The 17075-nt window shown below is 58.0% G+C and overlaps 1 protein-coding gene across 2 annotated transcripts; it reads right to left on the bottom strand.

Moving 5' to 3' along the window:
* Window positions 1-385: 385 nt before the first annotated feature.
* On the bottom strand, window positions 386-16842 carry MED16 (mediator complex subunit 16). 2 transcript variants are annotated; one of them, XM_047777796.1, is made up of 16 exons: window positions 16727-16842; window positions 15156-15333; window positions 14484-14591; window positions 14057-14226; window positions 13055-13486; window positions 12331-12436; window positions 10406-10561; window positions 9514-9725; window positions 8700-8906; window positions 7699-7909; window positions 7167-7300; window positions 6835-7027; window positions 5721-5937; window positions 4457-4540; window positions 3960-4103; window positions 386-2873 (listed from the first exon to the last, which is right to left on the bottom strand). In XM_047777796.1, the coding sequence occupies exons 2-15, from the start codon at window positions 15286-15288 to the stop codon at window positions 3977-3979; spliced, it is 2490 nt and encodes an 829-aa protein (XP_047633752.1). In that variant the 5' UTR covers window positions 15289-15333; window positions 16727-16842; the 3' UTR covers window positions 386-2873; window positions 3960-3976. The 2 variants fall into 2 exon arrangements, with proteins under 2 accessions (XP_047633752.1, XP_047633753.1); XM_047777797.1 differs by lacking the exon at window positions 8700-8906.
* Between the last annotated feature and the right edge of the window lie 233 nt (window positions 16843-17075).

The following is a 17075-nucleotide window of genomic DNA, read 5'->3' as shown; positions in this document are numbered from 1 at the left end:
ACGGACACAGCTAAGACCCAGCCTGGCTCACTGGAACCTGGTCAGATGTCCCCTTGCGGGGGAGGGGACTCACCCAGTCACTGTGACCACAAACCTGGGATCCTGCTCAGTGTATTCATGGATCCCGCGTGTGATTTGAGAAGCTGAACACATTTAACTGAGAGGGAAGTGGGAACATAAGTGCTGGTCATTCAGCCGTCAGACTCACTCATCCAGTAGGTATTTCCTGAATGAGACGATGTCACCAGGGAGTGGCTCTGAAACGATCCAGGTGGCAGTGGGTGGTGGTGCAGGGAGATTACCAGGTTCAGCAAATAAAAATGCAGGATGTCCAGTTAAGTGGGAATTTCAGAAAAACAATATACTTTTCTAAGTATACCTCATGTAATTTTGGGGACAGATTTATTCTAGAAATGTATTCAGTGTACACCTGAAATTCAAATTTAACTTCGTGCCCTGCATTTTACCTGGCAGTGGGTACAGATGAAGAGACTGGCCCTGTGGGTGAGCTGGAGCTTGACTCTCCCAGCCTGGAGGGTGAGTGCAGGACCAGTTGGAGTGGGTGAGACAGGCAGAGGGGGAGGCTCCAGGGGCTTCCAGGCAGGAGACACAGGCTGGATGCCTTCCACAAATCGGGGGTCTTTGAGAACCCTGCGACTGCAGGGCCTCTTCTAGCAATCCCCTCAGTGCTTGTGGTGGGGCAAAGGGACAACCCTGAGCTACAGGGGAGGGCAGGACTAATGCAGGGTGCAGAGAGGGTGGCCTGTGGCTATGTCCCCACCACCGCAGAAGGGACCCCACCTGCCATAGGGAGTAAAGGGCTGCTTCCCGCTTCTGTTTCCAGAGGACGGTGGCTTCGGCTTCCTCATCTACCACAGGTACCCATGTCCCTGGCTCTGAGAGGCTGAGGGCCCAGGGGACATGCAGCTCAATGGAATGAACTGCCTGTGTCACAACACCACTTGCGTCATTGACACCATGTGGACCCGTGTGGACACATGGTGGGGACAGGGAATGTCATCACCCACAAACCCCGCCCCCAGCCCAGAAGAACATTCCAGCAGGGCCCACAGCAGGTGCCACCCCACCCCAGGAGCCTGATGCTCCTGGACAGCCAGGCACATTTATGCCCACTGGGCTCATCATAACAGTTCCTGAATGTTCTGTTACCACTGCTGCATCAGAGACCGCCCCAGACTTGGTGTTCACCCATCATTGTGCTCGGCTGTGTCAGGGTCACACGGGCACAGGGCTCGTCCTCACTCCACCACCTAGGTGACCTGAGGCTCCAGGATGAGGGCCCAGGAGCCAGGCCAGGCCCCACCAGCCTCAGGGTCACATGGGCCACTTCTATGCGCAGGACAGATCACAACAGCTGCCAGTCCCCAGACCCTGGGGGAGAGGACATGGACCCATCAAAAGGTGGTGGCCAGGTGTAAAACCCTCAGTTTAACCTTAAGCCCATCAAATATGAGTGCAAGAAACAAGCTCATTTTCCTAAAACAATTAACTAGTTTAAAGACTTCAGAGTGTCTTGAAAAAGGCAAATTTCTTTAAAAATATATGGTCAAATGAGGTAAAAAGCTGAGAAAAAAATACGCAGGACTCAGAAGAAAGGCCTCCTCCAGGCTGTGGCACCGAGGGGAAGGTCAGGGAGGGCTGGGAGGGCCGCCCGGAGCTCTCCTTCCTCTCCTGCATGGGGGAGGCCACCCTGAGGGGACAGAGTTGCCAAGGCCATCAAGTGCACACTTGCGGTGGGAAAGCGGCAAACGAGGCCCCCCGACCCAGGTAATGGGGCCCCCGGGGCACCACCATGCCCTGAAAGCCCAACACAGCGCCCACATGGCCTGCCCCCTGCCAGCCTCCAGGAGGAAAACAAGAACCAATTACCACTTAACAGGCTGCACTGAGCCTCAAGGCCTGCGGGGAGCCGGCCTTAATCAGTCCAAGTGGTTCAGGCAGAGGGAGGACCCCTGGGGACAAGGCCTGAGCTCCCAGAATCCTGGAGGAGGAGGGCAGGGAAGAAAGAGACAGAGATGCTGGGAGGTGGGGGGAGCACGTCCACCGCCACTTCCAGTCCATGGCCCCGCAGGAACCCCTGTGCCTCACATACACGAGGTGCTCAATATGTGCTGACAGAGTGAGAGAGCAACACGCAGGGGCAGAACCACAGCCTGGGGAGGGGGAGGGAGGCACCAAAGGAGGGGGCTGCTGGGGTGGCACCTGGATGCTGGGAAGACACCTGCAATCCAGTGTGGACATTTGCTGGACCTGCCCAGCCCACAGACCGCGGGACACAAGCACACAGCACAGACAGGTACAGTTGAGGAGACCGAGGCAGGGCTCGGCTGGTGTCACTGCCAACAAGCAGTCACTGTGCCCAGGAGGTTCATGGGGGACTTTCTAAAGGACAAGGGCCTGGACTGTCCAGAATCCTCCGAGCTGGGACCGGAGGCATCCAGAGAGGTCACTGGGCTCGCCGGGGGGCAGTCTGGGAGCTGTGGCTCTGCCCAGGGCAGAGAGGTCTTGTCACCAGTTGGCATGGTGGCCATGCAGCCAGGCCCTCCTCCTGAATCCCTGGGATCCACCACTAGGCTCCGAGGAAGAAAGAGGAGTGCCCGCTGGGCTGAGGACACCAACTGGAGGCTTCAGGTTGGGTCCTCACCTACCCCGTTGGTCACGGGGCACTAACTGTGCCTGAAAAGATTTCCAAAGCACAGTTCAAGGTGGCGTTGTCTAACGCACCCGCTGAAGGTCCAGAGTATGCAGCTGCTCTGCCACTGGCGAGGGGACAGCGTGGCCAGCTTTAAATCCATCAGGAACTCACTTACATTTTGCACAGCAAAGGAAACCATAAACAACCAAAAGACAACCTACAGAATGGGAGAGAACATTTGCAAATGACACGACAGACAAGGGATTCATCTCCAAAACATACACACAAAATATACACACAGCTCCTACGGCTCAATGATAAAAAAACCCCAAATAATCCAATCAAAAAATGGACAAAAGACCTAAAGAGACATTTCTCCAAAGAATAAACATGGATGGCCAGTAGGCACACGAAAAAATGTTCAACATCACTAATTATTAGAGACATGCAAACCAAAACTACCATGAGGTACCACTTCATACCAGTTAGAACAGCCATCATCAAGTCTACAAATAACAAAAGCAGGTGTGGAGAAAGGAAGCCCTCCTACACTGTTGGTGGGAATGTAAATTGGTGTAGCCATTATGGAAAACAGTGCAGAGGTTCCTCAAAAAACGAAGAATAACCATGTGATCCTGCAATCCCACTCCTGGGCATCTATCCAGAAAAAACTACAATTCAAAAAGTTACATGCAACCCTATGTTCACTGCAGCACTACTCACAACAGTCAAAACATGGAAGCAATCTAAAGACCATCGACATGAGTGGATTAAGAAGATGTGTGTGTACATAATGAAATATTATTCAGCCATGAAAGAGAATGAAATAACACCATTTGCAGCAACATGAATGAACCCAGAGAGTCTCATACTCAGCGAAGTTAAGTCAGAAAGAGAAAGACAAATACCATATGATCTCACTTACGTGGAGAATCTAAAATATGACACAAATGAACTTACTTACAAAACGGAGTCACAAATGGAGAAAGCAAGCTTATGGTTACCAAAGAGGGTGAGGGAGAGAGAAACTAGGAGTTTGGGACTAGCAGATAGAGACTACTATATATATAAGCAGAGGTCCTAGGGCACAGCAGAGGAACTACATTCAATATGCTGTAGTAAACCATATAGAAAAGAATCTAAGAACGTCTATATACTATAACTGAATCACTGTGCTGTAATCTGAAACTAACACAACACTATAAATCAACTACGCTTTAAAACCATGTGAAAAAAAAATCATCCAACTAATATTTAAAACTATATTAAGCAGGGGAAAAAAGGAAAAAAAGAATCTACTTACACAGGGCTGGGCCCCGGTCAGGGGTAGCTGAGAGGCAGTCGCCGCCAAAGCCCTCCACACAGGCAGTTCTTGATCCAGCGCTGCTCCCACTGTTTGACAGCTGTCGTCTTATTGGGCGACTTGAGCATGGTGACGCAGCCGCACCTGTGGGCAGAGCCACGCAAGCGGGGCACTGGGTGGGGCTGGGCTCCCACCTGCCACAGGGCCTCTGCACACGCTGTTCTGCCCCAGGAATGCTGTTCCCTGCACCACCACCACCTACACAGAGCTAACGCCTCCACACCCTTTCATCCCAGCTCAGATATCGCCCCCTCCTGTCCCTGAGTAGAGGGAAGAGGGGCTGGGGGTCCAAGTCCCGACTCGGCCCGTCCTTAGTGGTGTCATTCTGGGGCCTGTTTGCCAAGCACAGCCCTCGTCAGGTGCAGACAGGGAAACAGAGGCATGAGGTGGCCCGGTGTGGGGACAGCGCTGGTCGCAGCACCGAGGGCGACGCTCACCTGGTGCAGGCCTTGCACTCCTCTGTGGGGTAGGCGCCCAGGTGCAGTCTCCTCAGGTGGTCCATCTTGGGCTGGCCCGGCGCCCTGACCAGAGAGCTCATGAGAGCAGGGGCACGCACGCGCATGCAGGGCCCCCCCACGCACACACGTGCATGCACGTAGGCATGTACACGCCCACACGCACATGCACGCAGGCCCACCCACACACGTGGGTACAGCTCCATCTCCCAGACACAAAATGTGTGTGATGCGCACACATGTGGGGGAACCAGGAGCTTCTGTGAGTGGGGCTGGTACACGCCCACCCTCTGCCCACAGACCCTGCCCAGGCCCGGCACCTCGGTGACACCGGAGAGCCTGATGGGAGCCCCTGGGGGGGGGGACCTGGGGCGGGACTGCCTATGATACTTGTATTACACGTTTGAAAACTTATGAAAGAGTGTAAAACCCCTTTTGTGACCAGCCACCTTTTCCTGAAACCCAAGCACAAACCACGGTGTGTGACTCATCAGGCCGTTCCTCCCACGACAAGACCAGGAGGAAAATGCTGAAGGTTGGAAGCTGAAGGAGCAAAGCCCAGAGCTGGAGCGGGGTGGTGGGGACACCAGCTCCTTCCTAGTGACGGCCTGGCAGGAATTCATTCTGTGAGTGCCTGCCAGGCGAGACAGCCCGTGGAGTCCTAAGTTTGGATCATGGCCCAGCTGCTTTCTGACTGCACCTTTGAGGCTCAGTGTACTTGCCTAGAAAGGGGGACAAACCCCAGCCCATGCCGTGGGGGCACTATAGGGTTAATACAGCAGGCACGCTTCCAGGTCATCTCTAGGCCCTAGAAAGGTTAGGATTCCCAGGGGCCTTGGGCCTGGCCATGCAGTCGGTGTGGCAGGCCGTCCGATTTATGGTGGGGGATGGGGGATGGGGGAGGGTGTCATGTATCAGCGTGAGCCGGGAGGGGACTGGAGCCCGAGTATCCAAGGTCAGCCACATGGGCCCTTCATGCAGGTGATGACAGACCACAGGGAGGATGATGTCACCCAGACAAGTGAGAGCACAAGTCAGTACAGGCCAAGGTCACTAGACGGAGGGAAGTGACGTGGGGGGGGGGTGCCTGAGGGACAGCATTTAGGTCAAGCTGGAAGGAAGCAGCAAGCACAGCATGTGCAAAGGCCCTGAGGCAGGCCTGAGGGAGGAAGTCAGGTGGGTTTTGGGGAGATCCTTCAATAAGGAAGGTCCGTGCAAAGGCACCAGGGCAGAGATGGGCACGCACCTGATGAGGCCATCCAGCTGCAAGGTCGTGGCGCTGCCAGGCAGAGTGGGAGCCTTGCCGAAATGCAGACGCAGGGGCTGCTTGGGCTGCAGGCGGCTGACGAGGCCATCACTGACGGGCAGCCAGTCAAGGTTAGGGATGAGCAGCTGGCTGGGCAGAAGACAGCACTCATCCACCAGTGCCTCATCTGGCTCACTCGTGGGGCCTTCATCACGGCCTGCAGGGAAGGGACCGTGGGGATGCCGTGCTCAGTGGCTCTTCCAGAGCACTGCCCCCCAGGAGGCACCATGGCCTCCTTGGGGCTCAGAGAGCACCAGGTGCAGGCTGCAGCCCTGCCCTGACTTCCTGGGTGGCTCTGGGAAGCTTCTACCCCCTCTCTGGCCCCAGGCTTCTCCTCTGTAAAACGGGAAGTCATTCATTTTAAAAATACACAGGAATGGGAGTTCCCATCGTTGCTCAGTGGTTAACGAATCCGACTAGGAACCACGAGGTTGCGGGTTCGATCCCTGGCCTTGCTCAGTGGGTTAAGGATCTGGCGTTGCTGTGAGCTATGGTGTAGGTTGCAGACGTGGCTTGGATCCCACGTTGCTGTGGCTGTGGCATAGGCTGGTGGCTACAGCTCCAATTGGACCCCTAGCCTGGGAACCTCCATATGCCACAGGAGCGGCCCAAGAAATGGCAAAAAGACAAAACAAACAAACAAACAAACAAAAAACACACAGGAGTTCCTGTTGTGGCTCAGTGGTTAACGAATCTGACTAGGAACCATGAGGTTGCAGGTTCAATCCCTGGCCTCGCTCAGTGGGTTAAGGATCCAGCGTTGCTGTGAACTATGGTGTAGGCCAGTGGCTACAGCTCCAATTAGACCCCTAGCCTGGGAACCTCCATATGCCGCAAGTGTGGCCCTAAAAAAGACAAAAGACAGAAAAAGAAAAAAAAAAAAAGAATGGCTGATATTTAATGAGCTCCTATACTGTGCCTGGACCCGTGCTGGGAAACAATGGGGACCAAAATAGCCAGTTTGACCTGTGGGAGCTTATATTCTGCTGTGGGAGAGATGCAACAGGGCTTGTATTGTGGTGGGGGAACAGGGGAAGAGAGCTGGGTGTCTTACAGCAGATCCAGAGCTTCGTGAGCAGGCGGAAAAGCAGGGACATGCTGTCCTGGGTGTCTGAGGTGGCCGTATACACAGGCAGGCAGCTGGGCTTCAGCAGGCCCCAGATGCGGATGACGACCATCAGCTCACGCAGCATGCCCAGCGAGGTGCCGTCCCTCAGGAAGCTGTGGCCTGGTCGCAGTGGGGAGCCCTGTGGGAGGAGCCCTTGGTCTGTGTATTCAGGTGTGAGGCATCCTGAGACCTCAGTAGGTCCTAGGGGAGGGGGCTTCGGGGTGGGGTCAGGGCTTCAGGAGGGGCAGGGGCAGAGGAGGTAGGGCTTCTAGGCGCACCTGGTTGGGCAGGCTGGCCAACAGGTAGAGCACAAAGTCTCCCACCCACTGCAGGAGCTGCTGTAGTGCCTGGAGTGTGTTCATGTCCAGGACAAACTCTTCCGTCTTGAGGTTGATCATGACCTTGTCAATGTCTGAGAGGGGACAGGCAGTCAGGGGCGGCTGGGACCTCCCTGGACAGGCCGACACCATCATGAACAAGTAAATGAGGGCTCTGCATGGCTAAGCCCAGGACACCTGGAGGGAAGGGCCAGACAGAGGGGCTCCAGATGTCCCCCTTGGCCTTCAGAACGCCTACCTGCCCCTTGGACCCCTTGTGCCAGGCACCCTGCAGCTAACGGGAGCCTCTAGGCCTCCGCACAGGCAGTGCCTGCATGGATACCTTCCCCCAGGCTGGATCACTTTGCTCCCATTTTCACCTGCCACAGTGTGTCCCCACACTTGGCATATACAAGATGCCCAAGGGGCCCTCTTTGGTGAGCTTAGGAGGGTCCTCTTTGGCCACCAGGACAGCCTGCAGTGTGGGACCCACCAACGTCTGTGATCTTGGTGCAGATCTCGGTCAGCCGGTCACCAGGACTCTTGTCGGGCGTGTTGAGGACATGAGGGCGCAGCAGCGATTTGAGCGTGGAGCTGATGGCAATAAGGAAGAGCTTGGCATGGTAGTCGCACACCCGTGTCACCGTGCAGGGTGAGAGCTTGCAGAGTGAGGCTTTCATGGCCAGGATCCGGGTGGAGAGGACCTGGGGGGGGCAGGCACTGTGAGTAGGCTGGGTATTCACCTCAGGGGCAGGAGAGCATGAGGTGCGGGACCCGAGGGACAAGTAGCTAAGCCTCTCTGGGCCTCACCCCCCTTATGGCAGAATCAGGTAACATTCAGGCTGTCAACCTGGATGTGGGTCTGCCCACATCAGAAAACTCTGGGTGGTCTTGACTGGGGGCCCCTGGCACAAAGTGGGCGGGGCCAGGATGCTGTCGCACCCTGTTCCTGGATGTCTGGATGTTCCCAGAGGATGACCCAATGCGGCATTTCCCCCACATAACCGAAAAACGTGAAGCATAAAAATGTACACACACAGTATGGCTCGATAAGCGAGTGATTTGATCATTCCTGGCCCAGAGCCGTTTCCTGGTCCACACAGCAGTCTCATGTCTTATCAGGCTGCTGGGAACCGGACCTTTCTTTCCTGTTTCATCTTCTGACTGGTTACCGCTGGCACAGAGGCCACCTTCATTCACACTCTTAAAAGTGCTGATCTCCGCAGCCGCTACACTGAACTCAGGGAGCCTCTGGGTTTTCCAGGTACACAGCCGTGTCCTCTGAACCATCATTTTCTATCCGGCTCTCCCATCTTTAACCCCTGGTTTACTGCCCTTGTCGCCGGGGCTAAGGCCTCAAAGGCCACCCAGAGTCGGGGAGCATCAGGCCCACAACCACCCACTCTCTGACTGAGGCAGCCACTCAGGAAGAGCTGGGCGTCTGACCTGCAGGTCACCCAATAGAAGCCTAGGCAGCAGCAGAGGGGTGCGCACCTGCTGCAGCTCAGCCTTCTGGCGTGTGTACTCCTCATGCAGCTTCTCCACCAGGCTCTGCACCATGCCAGGCTGCACGTGCAACAGGATGTCCCACCAGTCGTAGCCGGTCACCATGCAGTACTCCAGCAGGAAGAGCAGGTGCCGCAGGGCCAGTCCCACGTCCAGAGCGTGGCCCAGGGAGGGCGAGATGCGCAACATGCTCAGCTGCCAGGAGAGGCGGAGCCGTGAGGGGGAGGGCAGGGCCTGGTGGGCAGGGAGGGCTGGGACCACAGGGGTCCAGGCCTGCCAGGTCTGGTGGAAGGGCTGTGGCGCCCTGGCCCGTGGCAAGCCCGAGGTTTCTGTGGCAAATTCCACAGCACACAACAGCCACTCATGGGAGCCCATTTCTAGAGAGTGGGCAGGGAGGGGCAAGAGGTGTGAGTATGTACACAGATGTGCATGAATGTGGGTGTGCAAACACGTGTGGGGTGTGAATGAGTGTGTAAGCGAGAGTAAAGTGAGCAAGAAGATGGCCCACCGTCCGGCCAGGCTGTGGACAGGTTCCTCTGGGGACGAGAAGACAATGCTCATGGAGCACCCACTATGCCAGGCTGTGGAAGGCTCACCTCTGCCCTCACCCAGGACTCCTTGCAGAGCAACCACACGAAAGACTTCCTGAGCTCCTCCTGCACCCGAGCAACTCACCCAGCCACAGCGACCCCAGGGCTGGGGACCCTCCCTAGATCCCCCCTGAAGGCACACTTCCTCACTCACTCCCTCCCAGGCCACCCCAGCAGGCAGGGGCTGTGGATGCATCCAGAACAGCACTTACTCGGCCGTGGTTGTCGATGCCCACAAGGGCCAGGGAGGTCCAGGAGAGCTGCATGGCCTTGAAATGGACGGCGGGGCCTGTGGTCCGCGGACGCTTGATGGCTGGCTCATCCATGGAGCGTGGGGCTGCAGAACTGTAGAAAATGGCCATGGACTGCAGCGAGAGCCGGTGCACGATGTGGACACTGCCGTCGTGAAAGGCCAGGGCCAGTCCTGTAGGCACATGGGGTCACACACACCGCAGGGCCTGGAACACACCCGTGGGGCCCACACCCAGCTCTGGACAAAGGGAAGTGGCTGCCCTACCCAGCAGAGGCTGCCCTATGGAGGGGCGAGCCCCAAGCCACCAGAGCCCTCCACGCCGGTGCCCGGTAGCCGCCCCCGACACCCCGGTATCTTGCTAACAGCCCAGGGGCATCAAAGTAAGCAGCCTTGCTTCCCGGGTACATTTCCGCCACTCCCCTGCAAGAGCCAACATGCAACTTCCAGGGGACAAATGGAGGGGTGGGCAGAGTGGACAGCAGATGCAAAGGCCCTGGGCCCAGGCATGGCATGCAAAGGGTGAAACAGAGGTCAGCGTGGTCAGGGGCTCTTAGAGCCTGAGGCCTAAAATCCCGAGCAGGCTGGGGGTGTATAGTGCCAGCCTCCAGGGACCAAACCCACAACCAACATCTCAGCTACTAAGGCCCGGCCTGGGGCCCTGAGCTGGAAAGTTTGTCCCGAGTTCCCTCCTCCCCCTTACTGATTTCTAAGAGCCCTCTACATATTAAAGAGCACTGCTTCTCAGTGGCCTCACAGCCCTTTGTGCTTATCTGACCCTGAATTTGGTGTTTACATCCGGGAGGCTGAGCCCAGAGTCCACCTCCCCCTGGGAACCCTGGAGACGGCCCTACCCAGGCCGGGGTAGAACTGGGTGTCGCTGGCCACCTTCAGGTCAGTGTTGGTGAGCGAGATGGGCAGCTTGGGCAGTGCCACGGCGGACACACGGTCCAGGTCGTTGGTGGCTGACAGGATCCGCCATTTGAGAATCATGGGCTGTTTGTCACCAACTGAAAGGGGACCGGGGGACACACAGCAACAAGGTGAGGACAAGGCTGAAACACAACAGGGTGGCCCTGACCCAGCACCCTGCCTCTCTGGGGCCCCAGCCAGCCGACTGGCTTAGGATGAGCACGTGACCTGCAGGGTGGCCCCTAGGACATGGGGGTGGGAGGAGGCACTTGTCTGGGTCAAGAGGCTATCAGCTGGTAGGGACATCACCCTTGCCCCCAAGAAAAAGCACTGAAAAGTGGAACTTACCCCCCAAATTCCCCTCATGACTCAGTCTGCTTACACTTGGTTTTCTGTCCCTCTGATCTGAGGGGCCTGGGATGGAACGCCAGCTCTCCCCACAAAGCCTGAGCTGGACAGACAAGTGGCCAAGATGGACCCCTCCCTGCACCCACAGTCTCAGCATGATGAGAAAGTCTCCCATTGAGAGGTGGGGTGGATCCCTCAATCTGGGCTTGGCCCATGGGATCCACATCCCCAGCTGCCCCAGGCGCACAGCAGGTACCGGGGACCAGGATGGAGCAATGGAGGGAGCCCAGGCCAGCACCATCTGGGCTGTGGGTTTTGAGCCAGAGCTCGCAGGGGTGTCACATGGCAAAGCTGGCTCTGACATAGCTCTTCTCTGCCCATCCGTCCCAAGAGGTCTGCTGAGGACAGCCACACATGAGGGGACTCTTGGCAAATGTCGTGCCCTGGGGACACTGAGACCCAGAGAGGGGTGACACTGCCTGAGGCCACAGTGGACTAATGACGACACAGCAGGGCTGTAACGGTAACAAGCACAGCAAGGCCCGAAGAAGGAGCACATGCAGGCCAGTCAGCACCCAGCATCCCACACCTGACCTTGGGCGTTTCTAGGTTTCAGAGGGGAGCGTCTAGGTTACAAAGGGGACCCCTAAGGTCGAAGGTGGAGCTGCTTGCAGAGCTCAACCTGAACCCAAGAGTCTACTCAGCCCTCAACCATGGGCCGGACTGTGGCCGGCAGAGCGGGTGCCTGAGGTGGAGATGGGGAGGATGAGTGCGCCGGGCAGGGGACCAGTGTGGGCAAAGGCAGGGAATGAGAGCAGAAGAGGCAGGTCCAAGAGCGGCAGGGGACTGTGGGGCTGGAATGTGCGGTGGGGGGCATGTGAGTGCAGCAGCGAGCACTTCCAGCATCTGGACGCCTGTGTGAGGACCAGACTATTGGGCGATGGGAGGCCCTTCCACGTGAAACAGGGTCCTGCTTGTGACATGGTCCCAGGGCTGAGCAGGAGGAAGTGAGGTGTTCAGGGGGGCAGGCAGCTGGGATGACAGGTCCCAGGGCTGGGAGCAGCCTGACAGGAGAGCCTGAGGCTGCCTCAAGGACAGACTAGGGGACTTGGGAAGGGCCTAGACTCCGTGCAGCCCTGCCCGCCCTGCGAGGCCACTCAGGAGAGGCAGCATGACCCTCTTGGCATTTAAATCCTCCACAACCACCTGTGGGTGGTGGGAGCCGAGCAGAGCTTCTTGACTCAGCTCCTCAGCCACTCCAGGGCCATTAGCTCGTCCATCAGCGGGAACACAGCCCTGTGTGCAAGGCAGAGGCGCAGGAGAACCAGGGTGGTGGGTGGCTTTCTGGCTTCCCGGCTGTGCCAGGTGTGTGTGTGTGGCAGGGAGGGTGGTCTTGGTGGGGGACTCTGTGCTCCGGGGATGGGCAGTTCACAGCCCTGCACCCTGCTCTGAACCAGGGCTTCCGAGGACTCTGCCAGGGGGCTGCGCATGGGTGCCAGGCTGGCTGAGTGGGACTCACCCGCGGGCGAGAGCTGCTGGAAGATGTTGTTCACAGGCAGCCCCTCCTTCCGCAGTGACCAGCACTCCACCACGCTGGTCGTCTGGCTGGATGCGCAGAGCAGCACCTGGTGGGGAGCGGCTGGGTGAGGGCGCCTCTCCGGGGCTCACACCACAGCCACCTCACATCCTCACAGGGGATTCAAACTAGGCCCACCTGTCCTGCATTTGCATCTGCCCCCCCACCTCTCATGGGGAGGGCCGAGTCACCCCATGGTGCCCCCAGCAGAAAGTGCGCAGGGGGCCAGGGACATGAGCTGGAGCTTCTCAGTGTGAGGTTACCAGGGGGAACCCTGGGTAACCTGCTATGGCTGCCTGACCCTCATCCCCATAAACGTCTCCAACCTGGTCCCAGAACCTGCAGTGGTGTCACTTCATGTGACAGAGACTTTGCAGGTGGGGTTAAGGCCCCTGGGATGGGGATGGTCCTGGATTCCCCAGGGGCCCAGTGTCATCACCAGGTCCTCATAAGAGGGAGGCGGGAGGGTCAGAGGCAGAGAGACGGGAGATGCTGCGCTGCTGGCTGTGAGGATGGAGGAAGGGGCCGCGAGCCAGGGATGCGGCGCCTCCAGAAGCTGGAAAAGGAGGAAACGACTCTCCCCTGGAGCCCCGGGAAGGACCAGCTCTGCCAGCACCTGGGTTAGCCCCATGGGGCCTGGCCTGACAATGCAGGGCAGTGGGCTCACCTGCTCCGACATGTCGCGGGCCAGGAACTTGAGGTGGGTGATGGCGGGGACGCGGTCCCTGCGGTTGAGGTCAGTGGTGCAGCGCATGAAGAGGGAGGGCAGGATCTCAGTGTCGATGCGGCACTTCTCACTAACCACGCTCACGCACACCTTGTAGAACTGTACTGGGGATGCGCTGCTGCCGTCCGCTGTGGCCACCACGATGTTGCCGCCGCCCGTGAAGGCGATGTCAGCCAGGGCCACACGGCCACGCAGCCGGCACAGGCTCTCTGTGGAGGTCAGCACCTGCCCGCTGGGCTTGAGCAGGGACACAGTGACCAGGCCACTGACCGTCACGGCAATCCAGCCCTCCATGGGCTTGCCCCCAAACAGCGTGAGCGAGGGTGAAAACTTGACACGAGAGAACTTCTCGCCAAAGCTGGAGGCGGCCGACTGTGGGGGAGGAGCAGGGTCAGCTCCGGCCGCTGCATGATGCACTGCAGCCATGGGCAAATGGTCACCGTCCCGGGCCTGGCACTAGGCATGAGGAAGGAACAGGAGAAAAGGTCCCTCTCCACAGCATCAATCCAGGAGGGCCTCCTGGCTCTAGGACAAGCAAGCCATGTGAACCCGTGGCAGCTATGGGCCCTCATCTCTCACCAGCTGCAAGCCCAGCCCTGTCACACCTGCTCGCACTCACCCCTTGCCATGACCTGCTGTCAGCCCCGTCTGATGATGAGGGATCTGAGCTCCCCCGACCCAGGCAGCTCCCTCTGAATGAGATGCTGGGCTGAATCAGAGAATCTGGAGAGGAATTCTAGGATACTGCTAATTCAAAAGGTAGGCTGGATTTTAAGGACAGTAGCCATCAGTTAAATGGGCGGCCTACTGAAAACACAGGTGCTAACAGCTTGATGGTGGGTGTGAGGTGGGCCCAGGTGAGAAAGACCAGGAGGAGCAAAAGGCGTGAGAGGGGGAGCCAGCCTGAAGCACCACACCTGCTCGCTCAGGCTGGACACCCACCTTTTCCACGTGCAGGGCCAGCTTCACACCATTGTGCAGCCAGGACAAGGCCACGATGGGGTCCCCCTCCACCAGGCTGCCCACTGGGCTCTCCCAGCTGTTGGCCAGGTGGTCTGCCATGGTCCAGCACTTGATCTGCCCATCAGCATCGGCTGACAGCAGCCGGGAGCCTGCAGGGGAAGAGGGGGGCAAGCCTGTGCCACAAAGCACCCCCCCAGTACATCTGAGGCCTGGGATGGGAGACAAGCAAGGGCATGGCACACATGTCTCCCAGGAACGACTCTGGTCACCAAAAATGGGAGGAGAAGGAGCCGAAAAGCCACAAGTCCAGGGCTTGCATCCTAGTTCTGGACAGTGGGGACATGACCAGGAAAAGACAGAACAAGTAAGCTTGGGATTTGAGATCAAGGGTGAGCCCCATCCTCACCTGACTGGTCCCACTCGAGGCAGGTGATGGCCTCGCTGTGCTCCGAGTTGATGGAGTGCACGTCCCAGGGGTGCTCCGTATCCAGGATGTGGATCATGCGGGTCAGGTCTGCAAAGGAGGGCCAGATCAGCGGCAACAATGGCAGGGCCTCGAGTGCCTGATGACCCCAGGGGTAATGGGAGCAGGCCCGTGACTCTGCCTCCAGAGAGGCTACAACCACTTTCAAAAGAGACATAGAAAATGGAACTGGAAAAAAACAAACCCAAAATGCTAACAGAGAGTGGCTCTCTGGGGAAGGTAATGCCTTTTTTTCTTCCCCTCATCCAAAATGTTTGTGTTTTTCTCCTTTCCTCTAAGGAGCATGTGTCACTCAACAATAGCGAGAACACAGGCCCAGCAGGCAGGCTGCAGCTCAGCAGGCAGGCTGCAGCTCAGAGGCAGTGATATATAAGGTCTGGAAAACTCAGGCAGGAGCCTCAGCAGGGGCTGGGGACCACCCTCCTCTGGACAGGTCCATCCCCTGGGGGTGATTCCAGTGCCCCCTGGTGCCAGGTGCCCTCTGGGCCCTCACCACCCCTCATCACACATGAGGGAACCCTGAGAGACTGGACAGGCCTGGAGGCCCATGGGCACTGGGGCACAAGCCCATGCGGGGGGCAGGAGGGGGCGCACCCTGGTCGTCGTTTCGGAGATCCGTGGTAAAGGCGATGAGGTTGCGGCAGGACCAGGCACAGGCCAGGGGCACCGAAGGGCAGTGCGTGCTCTTGGGCCATTTCTCCCACTCACAGACGTACGCCAGGTCCATGGTGCCCGGCTGCCAAGGTCATACACAGAGGGCGGTCACCAGCTTCTGAGGGAGGGAGGACCAGCTTGTCACAGACGTTCATGCAGGGCCTCAGGGCCCAGAGCGCAGTGCTGGATGGTGGGTCGCTGCAGGGACCCAAAGACTCAATCCCTGCCCTATGTATGTCAGGGGAGCTATATCTGACACATGGATGGCCAGGGAGGCCTCCCAGTGTAGAAGTGAGGGATCCAGGAAAGCAGCCTGGAGGAAGGATATCCCAGGCAGGGGGAACAGCCAGTGCAAAGGCCCAGAAGCTGGACCAAGCCCAGGGTCATCAAGGAGTGGCAGGGGGGGCCCATGTTGCTGGAACTGAGTGAGAGGAAGGAAGGGGTAAGGTGAGGGTGGGGTGGGTCATGCTGGGCCTGGGCTTTCACCCTGAGTGAGGTGGGAGCCCCAGGGGAGCTGAGACCTTCTTATGTTTCACACACCCCTCTGGCTGTCTGGAGAGAAAGGCTTAGGGACAGGGTGGGGGTGACCATGCCAGTCCAGGTGAACAATGATGGGGACCATGAAGCAGTGAGGAGAGGTGGGACTGCTCTATCCTTAAAGAGAAGCCTTTGGCAGAGGCAAGGAGGCAGGATGGGGGGCAGGCAGCAGCTTGGTGCAGCACTTCAAAGGTAACAACAGCAACGGAAACAATGAACGTTTCCACCTGCTGTCTATGTGCCGGGCATTGATTACGGTTATTTTCACCGTTACCAGAACCCAGTGAGACTGTATGATCAACCCATCTTTCTCAATCACTTCCCCCACGCCTCCCGCTTCCTCAAGCCCTGGCCAGGAACCCCAAGGCCCTGCCCAGAGGCCCCTTCAGCAGTCTTTAAGCTCTGCCCTCAAAGCTCTCCAGCCCCGCCCCCTACAATATTTGCTTTCCAGACCCCAGTCCCAATTTGCCCCTTGTGTTCCCAGGGATAGCTTAAATTTGTTCTCTCCCCAGGGTCTCCCAAACAACTCGCTTCCCTATAACCACCTCCAAATTCCCAACCCTCCAAGTCCCGCCTCTTTTTGCCACTTCAGGCTCCACCCCAGGGACCACTACCCAATAGCCAGGTGCTGGTCTCCAGTGCCCGCCTTCCAGCGCACCAGAATCCCCAGGCCCCTCCCCAGGAAAATACAACCTTAGACCTCCCAACCCCTGATCAGGTTCCAGGCCCAGCCCCGATTTCCCCCAGCTCGGGGTGCCCGGATTCCCAGACGCCTCAGGCTTCCCCCCAAGTTTCCGCCGCGACCCCCCCCCTCATCCCGCCCAACGTGCTCACGGGCGCGTACCCAGCACCCCTTGCTCTCCAGGCCCGCCCTCTAACCCTACAGGCCCCGCCCCCGGCCCGCTAGTCGCCGCCGCGGCCGTAGGCACCGTCCCGAGGCCGGCCGAACGCCCAAGTCCCCAATCCTCGCTCACCGGGACGGCCTGTGCTCCCAGCCGAGCGGACGGCCGCGGCCTGCACTCCACCTAACGCCGCGGCTACGGCACCGCCATCTTCCCCGGATCAACGAGTCGCCAGTGTAGCGCGGCCGTTTCCCTGAGACTTCTGGGACAGCAGCGGCTCCGGCCCCGCCCCACTACCGATATAATTTGCATACATACATTGATAGTTTCCTAACAGCCACCCGAATTATATTTGGTGAAAGAACACTTTCTCAACTTCAGTGAGTAGCCTCATTCTGTTAAGCTATTGTTGCACTGATATCATAAAAGAAGAAACAAATTACTGAATATTTTTCTTCTAAACGGAATTCACCCTTAGCGT

Source organism: Phacochoerus africanus, chromosome 4, assembly GCF_016906955.1.
Source record: "Phacochoerus africanus isolate WHEZ1 chromosome 4, ROS_Pafr_v1, whole genome shotgun sequence".
In the NCBI taxonomy this organism is placed as follows: domain Eukaryota; kingdom Metazoa; phylum Chordata; class Mammalia; order Artiodactyla; family Suidae; genus Phacochoerus; species Phacochoerus africanus.
Note: the sequence above shows the minus strand (reverse complement) of the source record. Positions and strands in the feature narration are given on the sequence as shown.

What these genes read in the sequence shown, in the direction of transcription:
- MED16 (XM_047777796.1), bottom strand. Translation starts at nt 15,288, where the DNA reads ATGGACCTGGCGTACGTCTGTGAGTGGGAGAAATGGCCCAAGAGCACG. An exon ending in CCAGCAGCTCTCGCCCGCGG is followed by an intron (nt 10,562 to 12,330) that starts GTGAGTCCCACT and finishes GTCCCCTTTCAG; the next exon opens with TTGGTGACAAACAGCCCATG. An exon ending in CACGAAGCTCTGGATCTGCT is followed by an intron (nt 5,938 to 6,834) that starts GTAAGACACCCA and finishes CCTTCCCTGCAG; the next exon opens with GCCGTGATGAAGGCCCCACG.